Source organism: Populus euphratica, unplaced genomic scaffold (assembly GCF_000495115.2).
Source record: "Populus euphratica unplaced genomic scaffold, PopEup_1.0 scaffold293.1, whole genome shotgun sequence".
Classification (NCBI taxonomy): domain Eukaryota; kingdom Viridiplantae; phylum Streptophyta; class Magnoliopsida; order Malpighiales; family Salicaceae; genus Populus; species Populus euphratica.
In genome coordinates, this window is record NW_011500074.1 from 191675 (window position 1) to 212214 (window position 20540).

Here is a 20540-nt window from a genome sequence, read left to right on the forward strand (position 1 = left end):
TACATTGTACTACAATGAAGTGATTATTTAAAGAACCATTATTTTAATGGAGTCACTTGATAACCATCCTAAATGAACACATACGGTAGATGCTTGGTGGAAAAATTTTAAGGTTAGATAAATAATTTTAAATTCAAGTAACTAGGTTTTTAAATTATTAAAACTAATTGAAGTATGAAATCAATCCAAGAAAAATTTAGATCGAATGTGAGCAATGAGATGCTTGTAAAGAGAGTATGGAAAGACCACAGTGTGACTGGATAAGTTTAAATAACTAATATTCAATATATTCTTATAATTAAGTGTTATATTATTCTAATTCCATTTTCTTTTATTTTCTTATCTAATTGCCTTATAATAAACTTAAATCATATATGAGTTATCTATAGGTTATACCAGGTTGTGTGATTTTTAGTATAATAACCACACAAGAGCATTGACAATTAAGGTTAGATTGAATGACATAACTATATGAAAAATGTATAAATTGAAGCATGCCATAAACTATAATTGAGCAATGTATCTTGAATTTATGGTACCAAAAAGTTTACCCATTAAGCTAAGCACCTAATAATAGTTCATTATATATATTTTATTATTTTTCTTGAAGTTTAATTACATGTTTATTAGTGAAACTTTTGACAAACCATTTACTTTACAGTAAAAAAAAGCTGGGTTTAGAACTGACTCCATTGCATTTATATGAGGAAACTCAGATCAAGTGCGAGATATGTGGGAAAAGAAAAAAATATATCAATAAAAGTGTGGATGTCTTTATTATAAGTGTTTTGATAGTTATCATTGGTTTAAGATTGTTTATTTACATCAATAATATGAAATGTAATTAAATTTTAAAACTTTGTTTTTTAATAGGAGAGATATAATAGTAACATGATCAAAAATTTTGGCAAAGAAAATTTCATCCATCCTTCTCACGATCCTCAAGTGTGGTTAGAAGTTGCTACATGTGATAGACTGAATAAGATTATGGTTTATAGTTTGTCTATAGAATCATCCTAAGAATTGAGGAAAGGTCATATTGTTTCAACTTTAAGCATATCTTATTCAAGCTCAAGTTAGCTATCAATCATATAAATTTGATAAATGGTTGTTAAGTTGGGGAAAATGAGTGCACAACTCCTAAAACCAAGTAGGATATATTTGGCTCAACTAAGTGCAGCTAGGTGTTTATTTTACTTCCCCTCTTGGACCTTCCACTTGATCATATTTTCCTCCATCTTTATATTTGCAATCATCTCATCTGATGTGATGTACCAGATATATTTTACCTTATTGACTAATTATATTCAATTGGAATTTAAATGGTTTTTTATTGGTATCTCTTATTATTAATTCTTTTTATGTTTGTATTTGGAATTTTATCATTCTCATTGTTATGCACTATTTATATAAATTTTCTTTTTAATTTTTCCAACAAAAAAAACTCATAGATTTGGGTAATCCATATACTATTATTTATTGTGAAATTTGTACAAATTAAATTTTAGAGATACTTTTTATTACGGTCATGAGTAATTGTTTGCTTGGGGGATCGTAACAAACAAAACAAAAAAAATTAAAATTTTCGATGAAATCAATATTGCATCAGCATTTTTGTCTGAAATTCCACCAGAATGTTCATATCCATTCTAAAACTTTTAGTAAAACTTACAAAACATGTGGCAACTTGGTGAAGAAATCATAAACAAAATATTTTGTCGAAAACATAAATGGTAATAGTTTGCAAAAGTTTTTTAAAATTTCTTCCATAGACAATTCATCAATCTATAAATACCAAAGGCTACCAAATAAAAAAAAAAAGCTATAATAAGCTCGCTCAAGCTACACTATGCATTATTCTTTTTACTCTACTTTCACTTTTTTCACACATTTCACTCCTACAGCTACTAACTTAAGCATTGGGAGGATCCTACCAACAGAGGACTTGTTTTGTAGAAAAGTTCATGACTAGTGATCTAGTCACTTTTCTAGCGCATGATTGCAGCTATGGAAAATAAAATTCTATTCATGTTAATCCTATTTATGTTTTTTCATGACTTCATCATTAATCTAGCTTTTATTAGTTTTTAGTTTGCTAATTATCAATCCAATGAATAAATTTATGGTCCAGTCCTCTCTCTTGATCTTTATTATTTCCTTTCTCCCTTTAAAGCATAACCTTTTGTTTCAATACTCCATTCTATAAAATAATATTTTCACATTTAATCTTACAATGAGATTAGACTTGCGTAGAAGAGTCTTCACTCTCTCTAGTTTTTCTATCCATCATATTCACTACAAAGAAAATAGAAAAAAGCAACCAAAATGCTAGCACGAAATATTATATTGCGGTTTACCAATGAAAAGTGCGATGGAAATTTTCGTTAATAATATTAGATGAAAATGAAAAAGGAACAAAAAAAATATGTTAGCATTTTTGTTTGCAATTTTGAAGTTTCAAATCACATATAAAAATGCTGACAGAAATTCGGTAATTTTAAAAGAAATTAAAACACAACAATAAATTAATTCAAACACAATCTAACCACCACAACTTGCTAATGGTGCTGGTGAAATAACTCTCCCTATGCTTGAGCTTTTCTCCGTTCCTTTTCTTGTCAAGCTGTGATCCAGCAAGTAAGCAAACCCATTAATTTATGTTTTAACTCATTTATATTTTAAGCTAATTTATTGAAATTTATTTTTAATATTTGTAATTTACTTGTATATTTAAGTGTTTTACTTATTGTATAATCCATACTTTAGAGTAATAATGTAGAATTTATATTTTAGGGATTGTTTAGAAGTTGGGTAAAATGGACTTAATTCTTGACTAAATAAAATTGAGTGTGATTTTGTATCTTAATGGAAACCAATTATTTGTTTTGTCAATTTTATGGTTAAGTTGAAAATTTGGGGGAAATTATTTTTGTGTGGAACTGATAATAATTTAGGCTAAATAAGTTTTAATTGAATAAATAATGAATAATTAGTTGGGTGTCAATTAATTTTAGTCACTTTAGGATTTTATTGAAACATTACAGAATATTAAATTAATTTGTAATTGATAACAACTAGGTTACTAATTGATGTTATTTATTCTTAAATTGAATAAATAATAGGTAGTTAGTTGGGTACCACTTATTATTTGTAGTAATTTTGTGGTTTAGTTGAAGATTTAGGGAAAATAGAATCTGTGTGGAATTGATAACAATTATAGTTAAATATATTTCAACTTATGAAGTGTAATAGTTATTGGATTATGAATTATATTTTTCTAAATTGGAGAAATTAAGTTACTTAAGAATTAAAATAAAGATGGATTATTAAATTGTTATTGTGAATTAGTAGTTGGTATGTGTAGGTTAAATATTTTTATTCGTTTTCAATAAATAGTTGAATTTATTATTAGTATGTTTTATTATCATTTTAGAATGCGTAAGACATTTGTTGATGCTTTATAATGCATTATATTTATATTTGTTAGATAATTGTATTTTAGTTTTTTTTAATTTGAGTTCATTGTTTCCTTTTAAGTACCATGTTTTCAAGAAAAAAAAACAAGTCTAAGTCAAAAACACTTTTATAATTGAACAAATACCTAATATAGAAGTTATCAATCAAGGTTCAACCATTGAGGATTATAGATCGAGCATATCTTAATTGATAAAGCTCATTTTCAAGCAAATGGATAGCATAATGGAAAGGCGACCTCTCAATGTAATTGTTTTATCTCATGATGTTATTCAATTTTATTGTGTTATTTTAATTTTTACAATTATATAAAAATGCATTATTTAAATTGATTTTTAAGTTTACCAGTGTTGAAGCTACTGATTTCATTATATCTACAATGAAGTCATTATTCGAAGAACCATTATTTTAATGGAGTCACTTGATAACAATCCTAAATGAACAAATATGGTAGATGCTTGGTGGAAAAATTTTAAGGTTAGATAAATAATTTTAAATTCAAGTAACTAGGTTTTTAAATTATTAAAACTAATTCAAGTATGAAATCAATCAAGAAAAAAATTAGATCAAATGTGAGCAATGAGATGCTTGTAAGGAGAGTATGGAAAGACCACGGTGTAATTGGATAAGTTTAAATAACTAATATTCAATATGTTTTTATAATTAAGTGTTATATTATTATAATTCCATTTTCTTTTATTTTCTTACCTAATTGCTTTATAATAAACTTAAATCATATATGAGTTAATTATAGGTTGTACCAGGTTGTGTGATTTTTGGTACAATGCTCACACAAGAGCATTGAAAATTAAGGTTAGATTGAATGACATAACGATATGGAAAAGGTATAAATAGAAGCATGTCATAGACTGTAATTGAGCAACGTATCTTGAATTTATGGTACCAAAAAGTTTACCCATTAAGCTAAGTACCTTATATATATTTTATTATTTTTCTTCAAGTTTAATTATATATTTATTAGCGAGACTTTTGACAAATCATTTACTTTACAGTAAAAAAAGCTGGGTTGAGAACTGACTCCATTGGATTTATATAAGGAAACTCAGATCTAGTATGAGATAAGTGGGAAAAGAAAAGAAAATATCAATAAAAGTGCGGATGTGTTTATTATAAGTGTTTTGATAGTTATCATTGGTTTAAGATTGTTTATTTATATCAATAATATAAAATATAATTAAATTTTAAAATTTTATTTTTTAATAGGAGAGATACAATACCAACATGATAAAAAATTTTGACAAAGAAACTTTCATCCATTCTCCTCACGATCCTCAAGTGTGGTTGGAGGTTGCTACATGTGATACACTAAATAAGAATCAGGTTTATAGTTTGTCTATAGAATTATCCCAAGAATTGAGGAAGGGTCACATTGTTTCAACTTTAGGCACATCTTATTCAAGCCCACGTTAACTATTAATCATATAAATTTGATAAGTGGTTGTTAAGTCGGGAAGATGAGTGCACAACTTCTAAAACCAAGTAGGCTATATTTGGCTCAACTAAGTGCAGCTGGGTGTTTCTTTTCCTCCCCCTCCTGGACCTTCCACTTGATCATATTTTCCTCCATCTTCATATCCACAATCAGCTCATCTGATGTGATGTACTAGATATATTTTACCTTATTGATCTAATTATATTCAATTGGAATTTAAATGGTTTTCTATTGGTATCTCTTATTATTAATTTTTATTTTTTTTAATGTTTGTATTTGGAATTTTACCATTCTCATTGTTATGCATTATTTATATAAATTTGCTTCTTAAATCTTCCAACCATAAAAACTCATAGATTTGGGTAATCCATTGATTTGGGTAATCCATTTACTATTATTTATTGTGAAACTTGTACAAGTCATTCAAATTTTCAGTCATGAGTGATTGTTTGCTTGGGAGATCATAACAAACAAAACAAAAAAAAATTAAAATCTTTGATGGAATCAATATTACATCAGCATTTTTGTTAGAAATTCCACTGGCATGTTTATATCCATTCTGAAACTTTTAGTAAAACTTACAGAACATATGGTAACTTGCAATTTTTTTTAAAAATTTATTCCATTGACAATTCATCTGCAATTTCCAATTTTAATTGAGTTGCTAATGAAAAATAGGTGATAAAAACTTATTTTTAGATGTCAAGATTTTTGTTTAAGATTCTATTGGTATTGGAAATTACCAACAAAATTGGTTACGAAATAAAAAACCTAATGAGTTAGTTTTTTATGATAGTATTTCATCTTCTTTTCATTAGCAATTTCTAATAATAACAAACTATTTGGTAGACAATTTCCAAATTTATGGTGATGATTGTCCAAGTGAAAGCCTCCTATACATAAGTTCCTTTGCATATATGATTGGAATAACAGTGTGTATACGACATATGGTTGATCATTGCGTGAATAACTAGCTATTCAATCCTGTCCCTTATTATAATTGCGTTTTACTTATAATTCAAATTAATACCCTGCATTGATAATGACATTATCACATTCACATGTGAAACTGACTAAATGAGGAGGTGACAAGAGGAAAAAAATAAAAAAAATAAGTAAATGACTAATTTAATATATAAGTATTGGAAATTGGGTTGCTTTCAAAAATTTAATATAATCATATTGTGTTTTTTATTGAATTTTCCTCCTTTTTTTAATGTTTTTGATAGTAATGGAGAGAGAATATTAATAAGATTTAGTCAGTATCATTTAAAAATAATAAATTAACTAAAAAAAACTTATAATGAAAAAAACAACAGAAAAAAAAAGAGAGTATTAACTCTATGCATTATCAGGCAGTATTGAAATAATGGCATTGCATTGCTTAGGCGATATTTTCTACTTGATAGGCACAAGTAGTTTGTTTCTCGACGTAGATCACATGCTTGGTTTCAGTGGAACTGTGTAAGGATTGTGCCTCATGATGGATGATGAAGATGCACGTTGGTGGTTTTGAGTTCGAAGTTCAAACTGTAATGTAGACAAAGATAACTTCAACCAAGGTTTTGTGCTCCAATGAAATAATATTACGGGTTTTTATGATTAAGGAGTTTTGTTATTTTGTTTTATTTTTAGCTTTTGCGTTTAATTCTTAAAGTTAATATCTAGTTAAGAACTTTTTTTTCTTTAATGAATCAAGCTGATGTGAAAATTACATATCTAAAATCATTCAAAAAAAAATAGTTTTGATTAACACTCAAACAAATCTAAATCTAGAGAAGATTAATGATTTATTTTGAAAGAACTAGATGAGTCGATGTACATGGACTCTAATATCTGAAATGTATTATTTTTCTTTACCAAACTGAATAATTCTTGATCTATATTAGATAACATTATTCTACGGTTAAAAATATTAAGGATAAAACATAAAGAGTTATGAAGGTTAAAATATAAAATTTATGATTTAAATCATGAGACAGTAATAACATTGTAAAAATTAAATTAAAAAAATATTTTGAAGCTCAACTCAATCAACTAAATATTGAATAATAAGATTGAAAAAAAAGTTAATAGGATTAACTTATTAAATTATGATCATAAGACTAGGATAATCCATAGAGGAAGCAAATCAAAATAAATTATAAATCTCAATTTTTAATTAATTTAATATTGAAGGATAAAATTAAAAAAAATCAATTACAAAATAGCACAAAAAAAATCTAAGTCAACTCAGGTTAACCCACTAAACTCATAATTCAGGCCACATGAGCATATAGGCTCATGATTTTAAGTTTGGTTTTGGTTAATAAAAAATATTTTGCTACTAAATCCATGTATAATCAATGATTTCTTTTAATCTTTAAAATATCTTAATACATGAATACATACATTAATTAAGTGATAATAATTTCCGTATATGTATTGTTTTTCATGAACCATACACATTTATGAATTATAAATATTTTATGAACTATAACCATTCATAATTTTTTTTATGAATATTCATGAATTATGAGTATTTATATTTCAGTTTTCAAGTCCTATAAATAGATGAAGAAATTCAAAGTTGAATATGTTAGTATAAAAAAGTTATCATAAATTATTTTTTTTAATTGCAAGATATTTATTACCTCCATGTAAAATCTATTCAGAAAATTTTTTATGATAACTTATGGCATCCTATTAGTTATTCTATATGATCTACTTTTAAGTAAAAGACAAACACAAATAAGAGAGAGAATAAAATTCATGACCTAAGAAAAATGATAAAAATATATCTACCTAGGATTTTATTTTCTACTTGTATATGTTTCTTTCTTCAAAATGGACCCTATAAAGTAACTCATAAAATATTAACCCAAGTATCATAAAAATTAAATCCTTTGTTCTATTAAGAAAAAAAATTAATTGATAATAATTAGATGATGATCCAATGAGAGCACATTAATATCAAGATAAATAATATACAAATTTATTAATTTATATCATTACCAAAAAATTGATAAATACAAATAGAAATACTAATAGAAACAATTTTGTCAATAAATTACAGTGACATTTACCAATAGAAAATGCTCTCATTATGTCCCTCGATATGTACCAATATAAATTATATATTGGTATATATCAAAAGAATTATAGTGAAAAAAAAATGACATGTCGCTTCACAGAAGGTATTTTATTGACGAAATAAATTTGTCGGTAAATCTGCTAGTAAGATTTAAGCTATGACCTTACAAGCGAACCCTCTTTCCCTCCTCCATTTCTTGTTATTGTTCCTTTTTTTTTCCTCTATAAATAATAGCAAACCCTTATATTTTATCATAAACCAAACTCTTATCACCATAAGTCATCTCAACACTTAGTTTGCCAGCATCATTGTTCTTGTTCAATATTTTTTTTTTAGGATTTTTCATATTAGATAAGCAAAACTATCTATTTTTTTTATTTAAAATCATTTTTAAAATGTTAATTTTCATGATATTTTGATGTAGTATATGCATATATGTATAAATGAAGTTCTATATTTATTATAAGTCTTTTGATACAATATGCAATAAGCTAACAAAAACATTAATCATCATTTGCATAATATAGAATAAAATGAAGTGTGATGAGAGATGATAATGGATATTTATGAATTGAGTTTTGTACTATTCATACCCGAAGTTAAATGTTATGATTTACAACTATTTAGTATATGATTAGCTTGGTATATATATAATTTTAAAAAAATGAAGTTATGTATTTATTTCAGGTCAGGTTTCAGGTTCGAGTAGACCAATATCTATATCTAATCCAAACTCAATTTTTTGCCTTTAAACATTCCCCAAACCTGACTTGAAACTAGATCGGGTTTTTCATATCCATTTGAATCTATATCTATCATGTTAAGGGTAAATTTGCTATCCCAAATTAAAACCCATAAAAAAAACTGAAATAAAATTTAGATAAAATACTTGAGAATATATATATATTATCATGCAACCATCCACCTAATACCACAAGCCTCATGACTAGTTGTTCATGATGATGGTTTCTTAATCTCAACAATACTATTGTAATTACAAAAAAAGTTAAATGGTGTAGGGTTTTCACGGTAACTCTAGATACAGATTACTATGGATCGTGACAGTGAAATTTAATTGGGCATGATTTGTAATTAAGAGGACCATGGGGGTGTTCTAGTATTTCCACATTGTCTTTTCTATGTTTTATTTGAAAAGCTACTAACATATGTTCCATATATCTTAGTGAGTGGGTATCACCCGTGCCATTAAAGAGGCCCGTGAGACATCTCCCAGTGGCTAAATCTAGCCATATGCTATCTAGATAAATATGCAAACATGTCTTCTTTCACATGATGCAGTACAAGTAAACATATCATGGTTAGATTGTTATTGGTGATCGATTGTTTGTGTTTTTTCTTACTTTTCTCTCTTTGACAACTAAAGTGCATAATTGTCCTCTGTAAACATATTATGGTTAGATTGTCATTCGTGATCGATTATTTGTGTTTTTTCTTACTTATCTCTCTTCTGACAACTAAAGTGCACAATTGTCTTTTGTTTGTTTAGATCTGGTAAAGATTGTCAGAATTAAATACCTTGGGTCTAGATACCACGCAAGACCCAAAGTCTTTAGATCTTGCATAGTTGCTAAATCCAAGTCTCTTCTTAGATCTGGTATGGTTACTAGCTTTAAGTCTCTTAACTTTGATATGGCTACCAAACATAATATTCTTTGGATCTAGTATGACTATGAAACACAACAGTTGCTTAGGTTTGACATGCCATAGGGCTCAAAAAATTTAAAATATTTTTTGTATTTTTAACAATTTTTTTATATTTAAAAAAGTAATAATATTAAACTGTTATGGAATACGAGTAAATATACTAGTAGACAATTAGTTTATGTATATATAATGTGAACAGCTAAATTCGGTGCCGCCTTTGATTCCAAATTTCCGAAGACCTTGGTAAACACACACACACACCGTCTCTGATTAATGTTGCGTGATTCATTCCTGTCTCTTCTACTACGTCGTGGTTTCTTCACAAACTGATGATTAAAAAATTACAGGCGCTATTAATTAAAAGTGTCCATAAACGTTCCTCAAATTTTTAACCCATTAGCTAAAACTTGATAAAAACCCTTTCCGTCATGTTTTTTTGACAAGATTTATATTATAAAAGACTGGTAATAAATTCAAACTTCAGAGGAAGCCCTCGTAATTACGATTTAGAGCGTGCAATTAAGTTGATTTGAGTTTAAAATTATAAAAGGAGAAATTAAAACAAAAGGTTAAAAGCATATTAGTATGGAAAAGAAGATAAAAGCATATCAGTGCCGATCTCTTGTGCTGCCGGGATTGTGTTCATCGTAGTATCAGTTACATATACTAGAGACTAGCTGAAAGAGGATAGTGTAATAACCCATTTAGCAACGCTAACCGCGTGTTTGTTAAAAAAATAATATTTTTGTTTAAAATTATTTTTTAAAATATTTTTGAATTTTCTTGGTATACTGATTTTAAAAATAATTTTTTTATAAAATATATATTATTTTAATATATTTTCAAATAAAAATATTTAAAAAATACATATCCTAATAATCTTTGAAATATTCAAGCCATTGTAATTTTCATTTTGAGAGTTTAGTATCAATACACTACATTACAATTAAAAAAAAAAATACTAAGAGAAATCCATCAATTACATCTTCTCCAATGAGAAACTTGCTAATTTTTTCAACGAAATATCCGTAGTTTATCACTTCAAAGAACTTTTCCATGGCATCGTTTGGACATTTGTTGGCATTAACCTTGTTAATATAAACTATCATTGCGATTAACTATATGCGTAAGACTCCAAATTTTCCAGTAAATTGCATTGCAGGTTGAACTAGACACTAAACGTTGACCTGTTAATAAGTTGATGCTCTCGATGTTCTGCTAGATAACAAGGTGACATGTTTGATAACAAGGTAGCATGTTAGATAAAGAGAAAAGTGACATGCAGGAAGATATGCATAGAGATCCCACATAACAAGTGAGACAGGATCATTTATTCTTTGATTATATCTTCTCAAATCTCAATCTTGTACTCTTCAGTAAAAACTTATCGTTCCTCTCGGATCATAATGTGAACAGCAAGATTCGGTGCCGCTTGAGGTTCCAATTTTCCGAAGACCTTCCCAAAAATATAACATAATTTATGAATTGCGATTCGTTTTCTGTCTCTTCTAGTACCACTGTTTTCTTCAAAAACTAGTATTTCAACATTTTACACTCACAAGTATGAGTTAGAGGTTGTAATGAATTGCGTCCTCTGGCGGATCTCTTCAGACTGTAGGGTTGATGTGATGGCGCCTAGTTTGACAAGTCCATCTGCACAGAAATTCCCATTTAAACCAAGCTTCATTGAAAGTTTATGTAATTTACCATTTAGAGCTTACAGAAGTAACAAGGACGAGGAGAAAACAAACAGAAAAATTGAGGCATATCAGTACAGATCCCATATGCTGCCGGAATCATGGTTTTCATCATAATTCTAGTTGCTGGTTGTTTGTGGTCCGAACTCATGGTTTTTGTTCTCATCTCAAAGTTTCTGGGCAAGATGCCCGCATCATCTGTTCAGAATGATACTTACATGAATTCTATAATACCCTGCAGTGTTGCAAATGTCCATACACAAATATAGCAGCTGTAGAAGGTGACCATAACAGTTCCCATACAAAAACAAAATCCAAAACAGCTTCATTAACGTGTAATCCATAACACCTGCCTACCATCCAATCAAAAGCAACCTAGCTCAAGTGTTGAGGTTATTTTTAGAGATTACAGTGTTATAAATCTTAAAGCTATTATAAATTTATATAATTATTAATTTCAGAACTTTGAAAAATTAGTCAATACAGTGAACTAAAAAAAAGAGAGAGTAGCCTAGTCATTTGTACACAAATGAAAGCCTTCATTGGGCATAGTTCTGCCAATCCAATGCACCACGTGAATTCTATATAACTTTTTATCGTAATTTGAAAAATGTCGCTCAAGATTTCTTCCCAAATATTCTCTTCAAATTCCTGTTCTTTTCCTTGCCATTTCCATGGTCGCTTGTATTTATAATCATCCCTGGGGCTTCAAGGTGCCATGACAAACATAGCTTTCGGGGTCCTGAGAGTTCTGATACAATTTTACTTGAAATTGGAAAAAATCCTTCTAAATTGAGCATCCAAAAAACAGCCAATTTGGATCAGCTAAAAAGAAGTGAAAAGATACGCAACACTCAGGAGAGTCAAATTTATGAGAAAAAATATTAAATGGAAACAGCGAAGCAAATTACAAAACCATTATATTATCTTATTAATTTATTAAATCCCAAAATGTACGAAGGTACCAGCTGATTACCACGTAGCCAATGAGCACCAGTGTACTGGCAAGTTGCGATTACAAAATTTATCAAGAGATTCTGTTTGCAAGTACAAGTCAAATAATTAATTGTATATCGATGAAACCAAAGCTTTGCCTTATCCCAACAGAGGAAGGAATAACTCCTGCAACAAAACTACGTTCTCGTGAAAGAAACTGTGTACACACATGCACAATAGTGAACGATCATTTTCTAAAATTCAAAAAAAAAAGAAGCAATATTCACATGATGTACTATGGTACTATAAAACTCTCACTACTCCAATATTGCATATCATTGATCAAATATTTTATAAATTATTAATGAGTATGTTGAAAAAAAATATATTAATAAAATTATAAATAAATAAAGTATGTTAAAAAAAATTATTCATTTTATTCTATCAGTATATCTATAAGTAAAAATAACATATCACTAACGTAATATAATTTTTAATTTCTTTGGTGTGTTAACAATAACAATAGCATTTGTAGTAATTTTTTTTAGTTTTTTAAAATATTTCGATAATCTAGTTATTGATGATCCTATTAGTAATATTGATATTTGCAGTAATTTTTTCAACTTCCTAGAATATATCGATGAAGTTATGCTATTAGAAACTTTGTCAGTAATATTTTAAAAAAATATATTAAACATAAGTAGAGAAATAATTAAAATAATTTTTTTATAATTTTAAAATAAATTAATATAAAAATAAAATATTTATTTTAAATTTAAATATTTGTATGTTCAAATACAATAAATCTAAAATAAAAACGACACTAAAAGAGGAGGAGGAGGAGGATGTGGGGCCAATTAGGCACTAAAAGAGGAGGAGGAGGATGTGGGGCCAATTAGGAGATGCACATGAACTACTTACCTATTATCTCATCTTCATTAATAATCAATGAAGTTCTTTATAATTAGTAGTGAGTCATTTATATTTGTTATTAAGATTGGTTGTACAATCCTTTACTAAGTTGGGTCATCTTTTCAAACAATTGCCTGAATGATTAGAGATTGTTGTCTCAATCTTGATTCCGAGGTCCCAACAATTAATACACTACAAACTGCCTGCATATCCTCAATCATAGTATTAGAGATATCATAAACCCGATTTATATAAGATCTGCTAGTAGATTCAGCCTCTAATCACTAATTTTGATCGAGTTCCGAATAAGTCGAAAGATTGTTGTTGTATCTCTCAAGTAATAAGGTTTTATATGCTTTTGAAAAAAAACTAGTCAGTAAATAAATAAAAAATTATAACTTAAAAAATTGTTGAAATCTAACTTACCACGAGCTTCTGAATTTGATTATTCATAAGTTGTTACATCCTTTTTCTTATGATTCTTATTTCACATGTGAGTTTTAATAAATAAAAACTTTATTGGTCACAGATTACACCCAAGCATCATAGCCTATAAAAAAAAAAGAACTATTGTTAGTTAAATATTTTCATGTAATGCAACATTTAAAAAAAAAATTAAATAGAATCTTACTATTTGCAAAATGAACAAAATAGATTTTATAGTGTGTGTGGTAATGGAACTATGAATCTCTTTAGTCCGGTTCTCCGAACTAGACTATGACCACTATAAGAAATGTCGAGATGTCATGTACTATCCAAGATGCATGGAAGTAGTAAATCCCTTTATAAGGCCACGTCTTCTTAACCTGAAAAACCTTTATTTTTTTATATATTTCTTTGATTTTTTTATGGGCATTAGACAAAAAATCACATGACCTAATTCATAGAAAAATAATTATTAGTTAAGATTATAAAAAAATAATTTTTCATATGTGTTTCAACTAAAAACTAACACATACATAGGAAAATAATTTATAGTCCATATTAAAGTTGTTTGCATCTGAGAATTATATTTTCTTGAGATATTATATACATGTCAAAATCCTGAATGACCAATACTGATTCAACTCATCAATCAAATATCAAAGATAAACATCAATATTCCAACCTAAACTATTACGACTAAATATGATCATGGATAAAAACATGAATTTTGGTCTTATACACATCTCCAGTAGTAAGTTATAAATAGTGAATGTCATCACCAAAAGAATAAGGTATGGCAAATAATCCAAATGGATTGAATCTGTTAGTACATAACCCAATATGTATGTTTTATGATTTCATTGAAAATTGAAAATGTAACCTATTAAACTACTTTCAGGCTTCACTATTAAAAGGGTGCACCATGAATTCATCCATTATATCATGTGAATGATGTCATATCATATGCTCAATAGTCTTTGGAGACATGAATAACCTTTACAGTCTAAGAGTGATTGAGAAATATCTTAGTTTTTTTAGATGTGACAAGAGTCATTTCCCTACTAATTTTGGATTTATAACAAGCATACTCACAGGTTTTATATTCGGTCAAATCTGTATTTTCTAATATCCTAGGTCAAGGGGTTTTATCATAGATTTAATATCACATAAGTTGTTTTTTAGCTTGTTTCACTCAAGTAAATTTTTTTTCATCCATTTGATGATTTTATCGTAACTAGCCTCACTCAGCCTATGATCTGACTTGATAGTGAAGACTTAGGCAACAATCGAGAATTTACTGTGATTTGTGCATTTATCCTATAATGGTTTGTCAAAATCTTTTAAAACTTTAAAAAAACCCAGTTGAATATGCATTTGGTTCTTCATTTATAATTAAACATATATTTATATAACCCTGATTTATTCACATTGTATTTATAATCATACTCCTATAATGATTATTATTATCATCTACAACTCTATGAACATTGCTAGAGTTAAAAGTTAACCCAACCATTCTTTTACCATGGTTTCATAAAGAACACAGAGTTTTTCGTGTGCAAACCAATACAAATATTTTTCTAATGAATATTTTTTGTAAAATAAGTATAGTAACAACATCTAAAATGAAAAACTTTTATTTTTACACTTCTTATATGGATATTTCATAATGCCTTCACTAATATTTTTTATATTAGATAGTGCATAATTAATAAAATCCTCTATCTCATTATAATAATTTATCATATGCAACCTTTTAGGTAAAAGTCATTGCATCCAAGAACGATCATCAATTACTTATATAAAATATATATAGAATATTAATGACATGTATTAATTAGTAACGTGAACTAAACAAATTACCATTACCTATTCAATTAGTTATTATTGATTGAATTCAAAATTATTCAATCTATTTTAATATTAACCTTTAATGATTATCTTTTTTTCTCTAAAAAAACTCAAAGCCCTCCAAATTTACCTAAATTTTCAACTTAACAATAAAATTGATAAAATATAAAATGTAGCCATTAAATAACCCATTGTTTATTTCATTATACAAAATCAAACTCAATTTCATCACGTGACAAATAAATATAATTTTTCAAAATCTTAAATAAACCCTAACAAGTACAAATCATATATTCATACAATAAATTTTCATAGGAAAAGGCTATAAAATAAGTAAACACACTAACAAACTACATATACTACATAAAAATACCAAAAACTTAGCATAAGAAAAATAGGTTACAAAAAAAAAACAAAAAATAGATTGGTTTGCTTACTTACTGTGACCAATAAAAGATTGGTTTGCTTACTTACTGTGACCAATATTCAAAAATAAATTGAATCATAACAGAAATATTGACAAACTAATTGTTAGGGTGACCGGGTTTGTGATGATGAAAATTTGATTTGTAATGAAATAAACAGGGAAATGGTATTGTTTTCTACAAGAAAAAAAAAAGACTAAGAAATGAGGGAAAGGGGGGGTTGTCTGACAAGTTATAATTTAAATATTACCGATGAAAATTAATGACAATTAGTTTTCATTAATATTTCATTTGTGATATTGAGATGTCATATTTTTTGACAGAAATAACAGGAAAATACTTATCTTTTTTTTTTATTTCTTAATTTCAACTTGTAATTTTTAGTATTCATTGACAGAAATATTTTCGTCAATGAATATCGATGAAAATAGTAATGTTATATTTTATCGGTAAATTTTATTATAATTTATTAATATTATTTTTTCTATTGATATTTTTGTTTGTATTAGGAAATTTTTAATAGTGACGGTGAATAATACAAACAACAAATAGGAAAAGGGAGAAAGGAAATTAAATTAGAAAAAAGAATCCATATATGCAGTGCATCATATAATTAATTACTAGCAAAAACAGAAGAAGATATCAACTAAATTACCAAACATAAAAGACTTCATAAACCAACAATCATATAACAACAATTGTTGTTGGAATGATGATTCCAAGATAATCCATTATCATTATAAAAAAAGAGGAGCTTCATGCGTCCTATGCTATCTCAATGAATAGAATGACCATGTGCAGTCCTGAACTCCTTCCAGGGTTCAGGTTTCATCCAACAGACCAGGAGCTTATCATTCATTATCTGAGAAAGAAAGTCTCATCTTCGAATCTGGAAGTCGTTATAATAGCAGACGTGGATATCTACAAATTCAATCCATGGGAACTTCCAGGTGCTTAATTCATTCTTCTCAACCCAATTATGTTTTTATGTCTTTCTAGTAGTGTATTGTTCATAATTTCAATGGAAAGATGTGGATTTTCTTGCTGCCTTGGTACAAAAAAAATAAAATTGCTTTCATGATATTCTAGTTTGGGATATCTTGAAGCATCATTCTCTTAGCCATTGTTGTTCTGTTTACCTGTGCAGGAAAAGCCTTGTTTGGGGAGACCGAGTGGTTTTTCTTTAGCCCAAGAGACAGGAAATACCCCAATGGTGCTCGTCCAAATAGGGCAGCTGGATCAGGTTACTGGAAAGCAACCGGAACCGACAAGCCAATCCTCACCTCCAATGGATCACAGTGCCTTGGGGTGAAGAAAGCTCTTGTGTTCTACAAGGGCCGGCCTCCAAAAGGCATGAAAACGAGTTGGTTGATGCTTGAGTACCGCCTTCTTGATGATACCCACCATCTGCATAGGCTCAGGGGATCGATGCGAGTAAGTCTTTTAAGCTGTTCTTTCCGATAAAAGCCTGTAAAAAGAAACAGTGATCTGTTGATCGTGAGAGTAGGATGTAGAAACAGTATCGTACAAACGTACATGGAACAGTATAATATATCTGCTTCTACGTAAGATGAAACTTCTTGTTTCACGAGGGAAATTTTTTAATTAAAGAAGAATAAACATCAAACTAACCATATTAGTAATTAAGAGAATAAACATCAAACTAACCATATTAGTAATTAAGTTCTATATATATTCTTGATAAACCGAAGAAGTAGTCATGTAATTCTATCCTTGAACTAGTCAACTACCTTCTTTTCGGACGAAGTCATCCAAAGAAAATAAGGAACTGGTTGATGAACAAAAGCTGAAAGGCCTAACTTAAAAAAACGAAGTAAGATCGATCCCTGCAAAAGTCTAGCTCATTATGAGAAATGGAAATTGATTTTCCTATCCTAGCAATGGCAACAAGATTACTCCATTACCATCGATATGTAGAAGCTTATTTACCAATCATTTCTTACCTTCCGCGGCGCTGCTGTTCATCGAAAGTTGAATCCAATGATAACAGCTTCTATTATTCATCCGTATTTTAAAAATATTCTCTGTTACAACAAGACTCTTCGACTGACTCTGAGTCTTCTTCTATATATCCTAGCTGGATGATTGGGTTTTATGCCGGGTTCGCCAGAAAAGCAACACTCGACCACAAAATGGAGACGATCATGGCAACAATTTTAGCAGCTTCTCTCCATTTACTAGCTTGAGGTGCTTACAAGGTCAAGAAATATTCCAGAAGGGCAATACCCTTAAAGACTATTATTATGATCTTCAGCCATGTCTTACGGCTCCTGCAGAAAGTGAAGAGGCAGATGAGCAAGGACAAGCGGAGTTCCAAGAAGTATCTCCAGAATACTCAATCTCAGGTTCGGATTCAAGTTCTCAACCAACAATGGTTTCCTCTGTCAAAGAGAAACTTGAATATATCAAGAAGATACTCTCCATTGGAGCTCTGGAAGAACTAGTGCCAACAACTCCAAAGAAGAGGCTGCATGTATCCTCTTCAAATAATGCAGAAAATGCATGTATCTTCGACAAGCTTCCTTCACTACCAAAAAAGAGGCTGCACATATTCTCTTCAAATAAAGCAGAAAATGAATGCATTTTTGAAGTTTCTTCTCCTACTCTTTCAGCCTCGTCTCAGCAGAGCTTTCAGGGCTCTTGAAATAAATTTATCATCCAGGGCTCGTGGCCATGGTGATCGATATTATATATCTATCTGTCCAGCTCTCTCTCTCTCTCTCTCTCTCTATATATATATATATATATAAAAGGTGAAACCAATTGTATAATAAATACTAGTATTGTTTGGAATTAGAATGCTATGGATATATGCTAAGTGGATCATGTCAGCTTTCTGCTTTTTTTGAAATGTCAAGGTAATTTCTTTTCTATTGCTAAATCTTCCCAACACAACCAGATGATTAATAGTTTCACTAAAGAAAAGTTGAGATAATTTTTCCATTCAATAGATAAACTGTATAGATATATATACAATAGACTCGGTAATTAAGTACCATATAAACAATTTGTCACTTACCTTGAAACTATTTTTTCTTCAAATGATCAACATATTTCTACTACACCTGCAATCCACAAGAAATCTTCCCTTATTTTTAAATTCAGATCTGTACGCTTACCCATGATTAAAGATTTCAGGATGATTATCATTGTTTTTTCAACGTGAAAATAACATTAATGATATTCATGTACAGTAAAAGCTAGAAATAAATGGCATATCACTTCTTCTTTTTTTGAATTCCTCTATGTCGGTCGTTGACACCAAAAACTCGTATAAATTAATCAACGTTATTATTTGCTTTAGGGATGGTAATAATGCAGATAAATTCATCTGCATAAATTAATCCATTTCATGTATCTTTTGCGTGGGAAGTTCGATATGTTTCAAAGGAATCTTATTCACAGGAAAAAATAATAATAATGTTATCAGTGTTTCAAACTCCATTTAAGGCACCTAAATTCGGAGTGGAACCCGATGAGAATCATACCCATACTCAAAACCACCCAGAAATTATTAGATTCAAAACTTAGATATATTGTTCAAAAAAGCATTAAGACTTGTTCATGCACTGAAGAATGTGAAATGTTCTTTATTTGTTGATCCATGAATAAAAAGGATTCAGCGACCCAGTAGCATTGTGAAGTATCAGGAAAGAGGAAAGCTCCAGATGATGACTCTTCGCCCCTTGCTTAGCAGACCCTGTTCATTGTCGTCGATATATTTCTGATTTTGAGGAAATTGAGGTTGTAATAATTAATGGTAGGTAAACTATGTATTGTGCTACACAAGATATACTGGTTTGGACCTTTTCCCCTAGAAATCAAAAATTCGCTGCCTTGTTTTCTCTCCTTTGTCACTGGTGGCGACGGGTTGCGGTTTTGTGATCCCGACCCGAGTTCCTAGACTGCCGGACGAAAACATCTCATTATTTAATAGCGTACTGAAGGACATATCCCCCGCCGCCGACGACCCGATGCGGGAGACTTTTTCTTAGGTTATACATAAAATAACCCCAAAGTAAAATTTATATATATATATATATATATATATATATATATATAATAGACTCTAAACTTAAGTATATTCAGAAGATTATAAAAATATTTTATGAATCATAAAATAAAATTTTACATATTACATTAAAAAGAATAATATTACACAAAATAAAAATTAAAAAGTTAAAAAGGGTTGAGTGATAGGGCATGTGAAACCCACACGTATCCTGGAACCTAATCTTAATTAAATAAGATAAAAAATTTAATGCAACTAAATTAAATAACACTAAATTTCTAATAAATTAAGTGAAATTGTTAACTCTTCATCTTTTAAGAAATCTGGCCACTATTAGTCTTCTTCTCGAAAAGTCTTGGAAAAAAACTTAGTTTTGTCATCACCTTGCAGAGCTTGATTCTCCCTCGTCTTTTACCCCAAACAAAACAAAAAATATAGCCCCACACACCCTGTATTTTATACTTCTATCTAGACAAAACAAAAGTTTTTTTATAGCCTAAAGGCAATACTATAAGAGGTCAAAATCCATACCCCAACTAGTCGTGCTAGAAACTAATAAAAACCAACCAATGTACTCTCTTTGTCAATTCTCAAA

General features: G+C 28.9%; 1 protein-coding gene across 1 annotated transcript; it reads left to right on the plus strand.

The window, feature by feature from the left end:
• Nucleotides 1-16699: 16699 nt before the first annotated feature.
• On the plus strand, nt 16700-18577 carry LOC105108583 (NAC domain-containing protein 72-like). The gene is made up of 3 exons (XM_011002933.1): nt 16700-16862; nt 17060-17346; nt 18011-18577. Exons 1-3 carry the CDS (start codon nt 16700-16702, stop codon nt 18575-18577), a joined length of 1017 nt encoding a protein of 338 aa, XP_011001235.1.
• The last annotated feature ends 1963 nt before the right edge of the window (nt 18578-20540 follow it).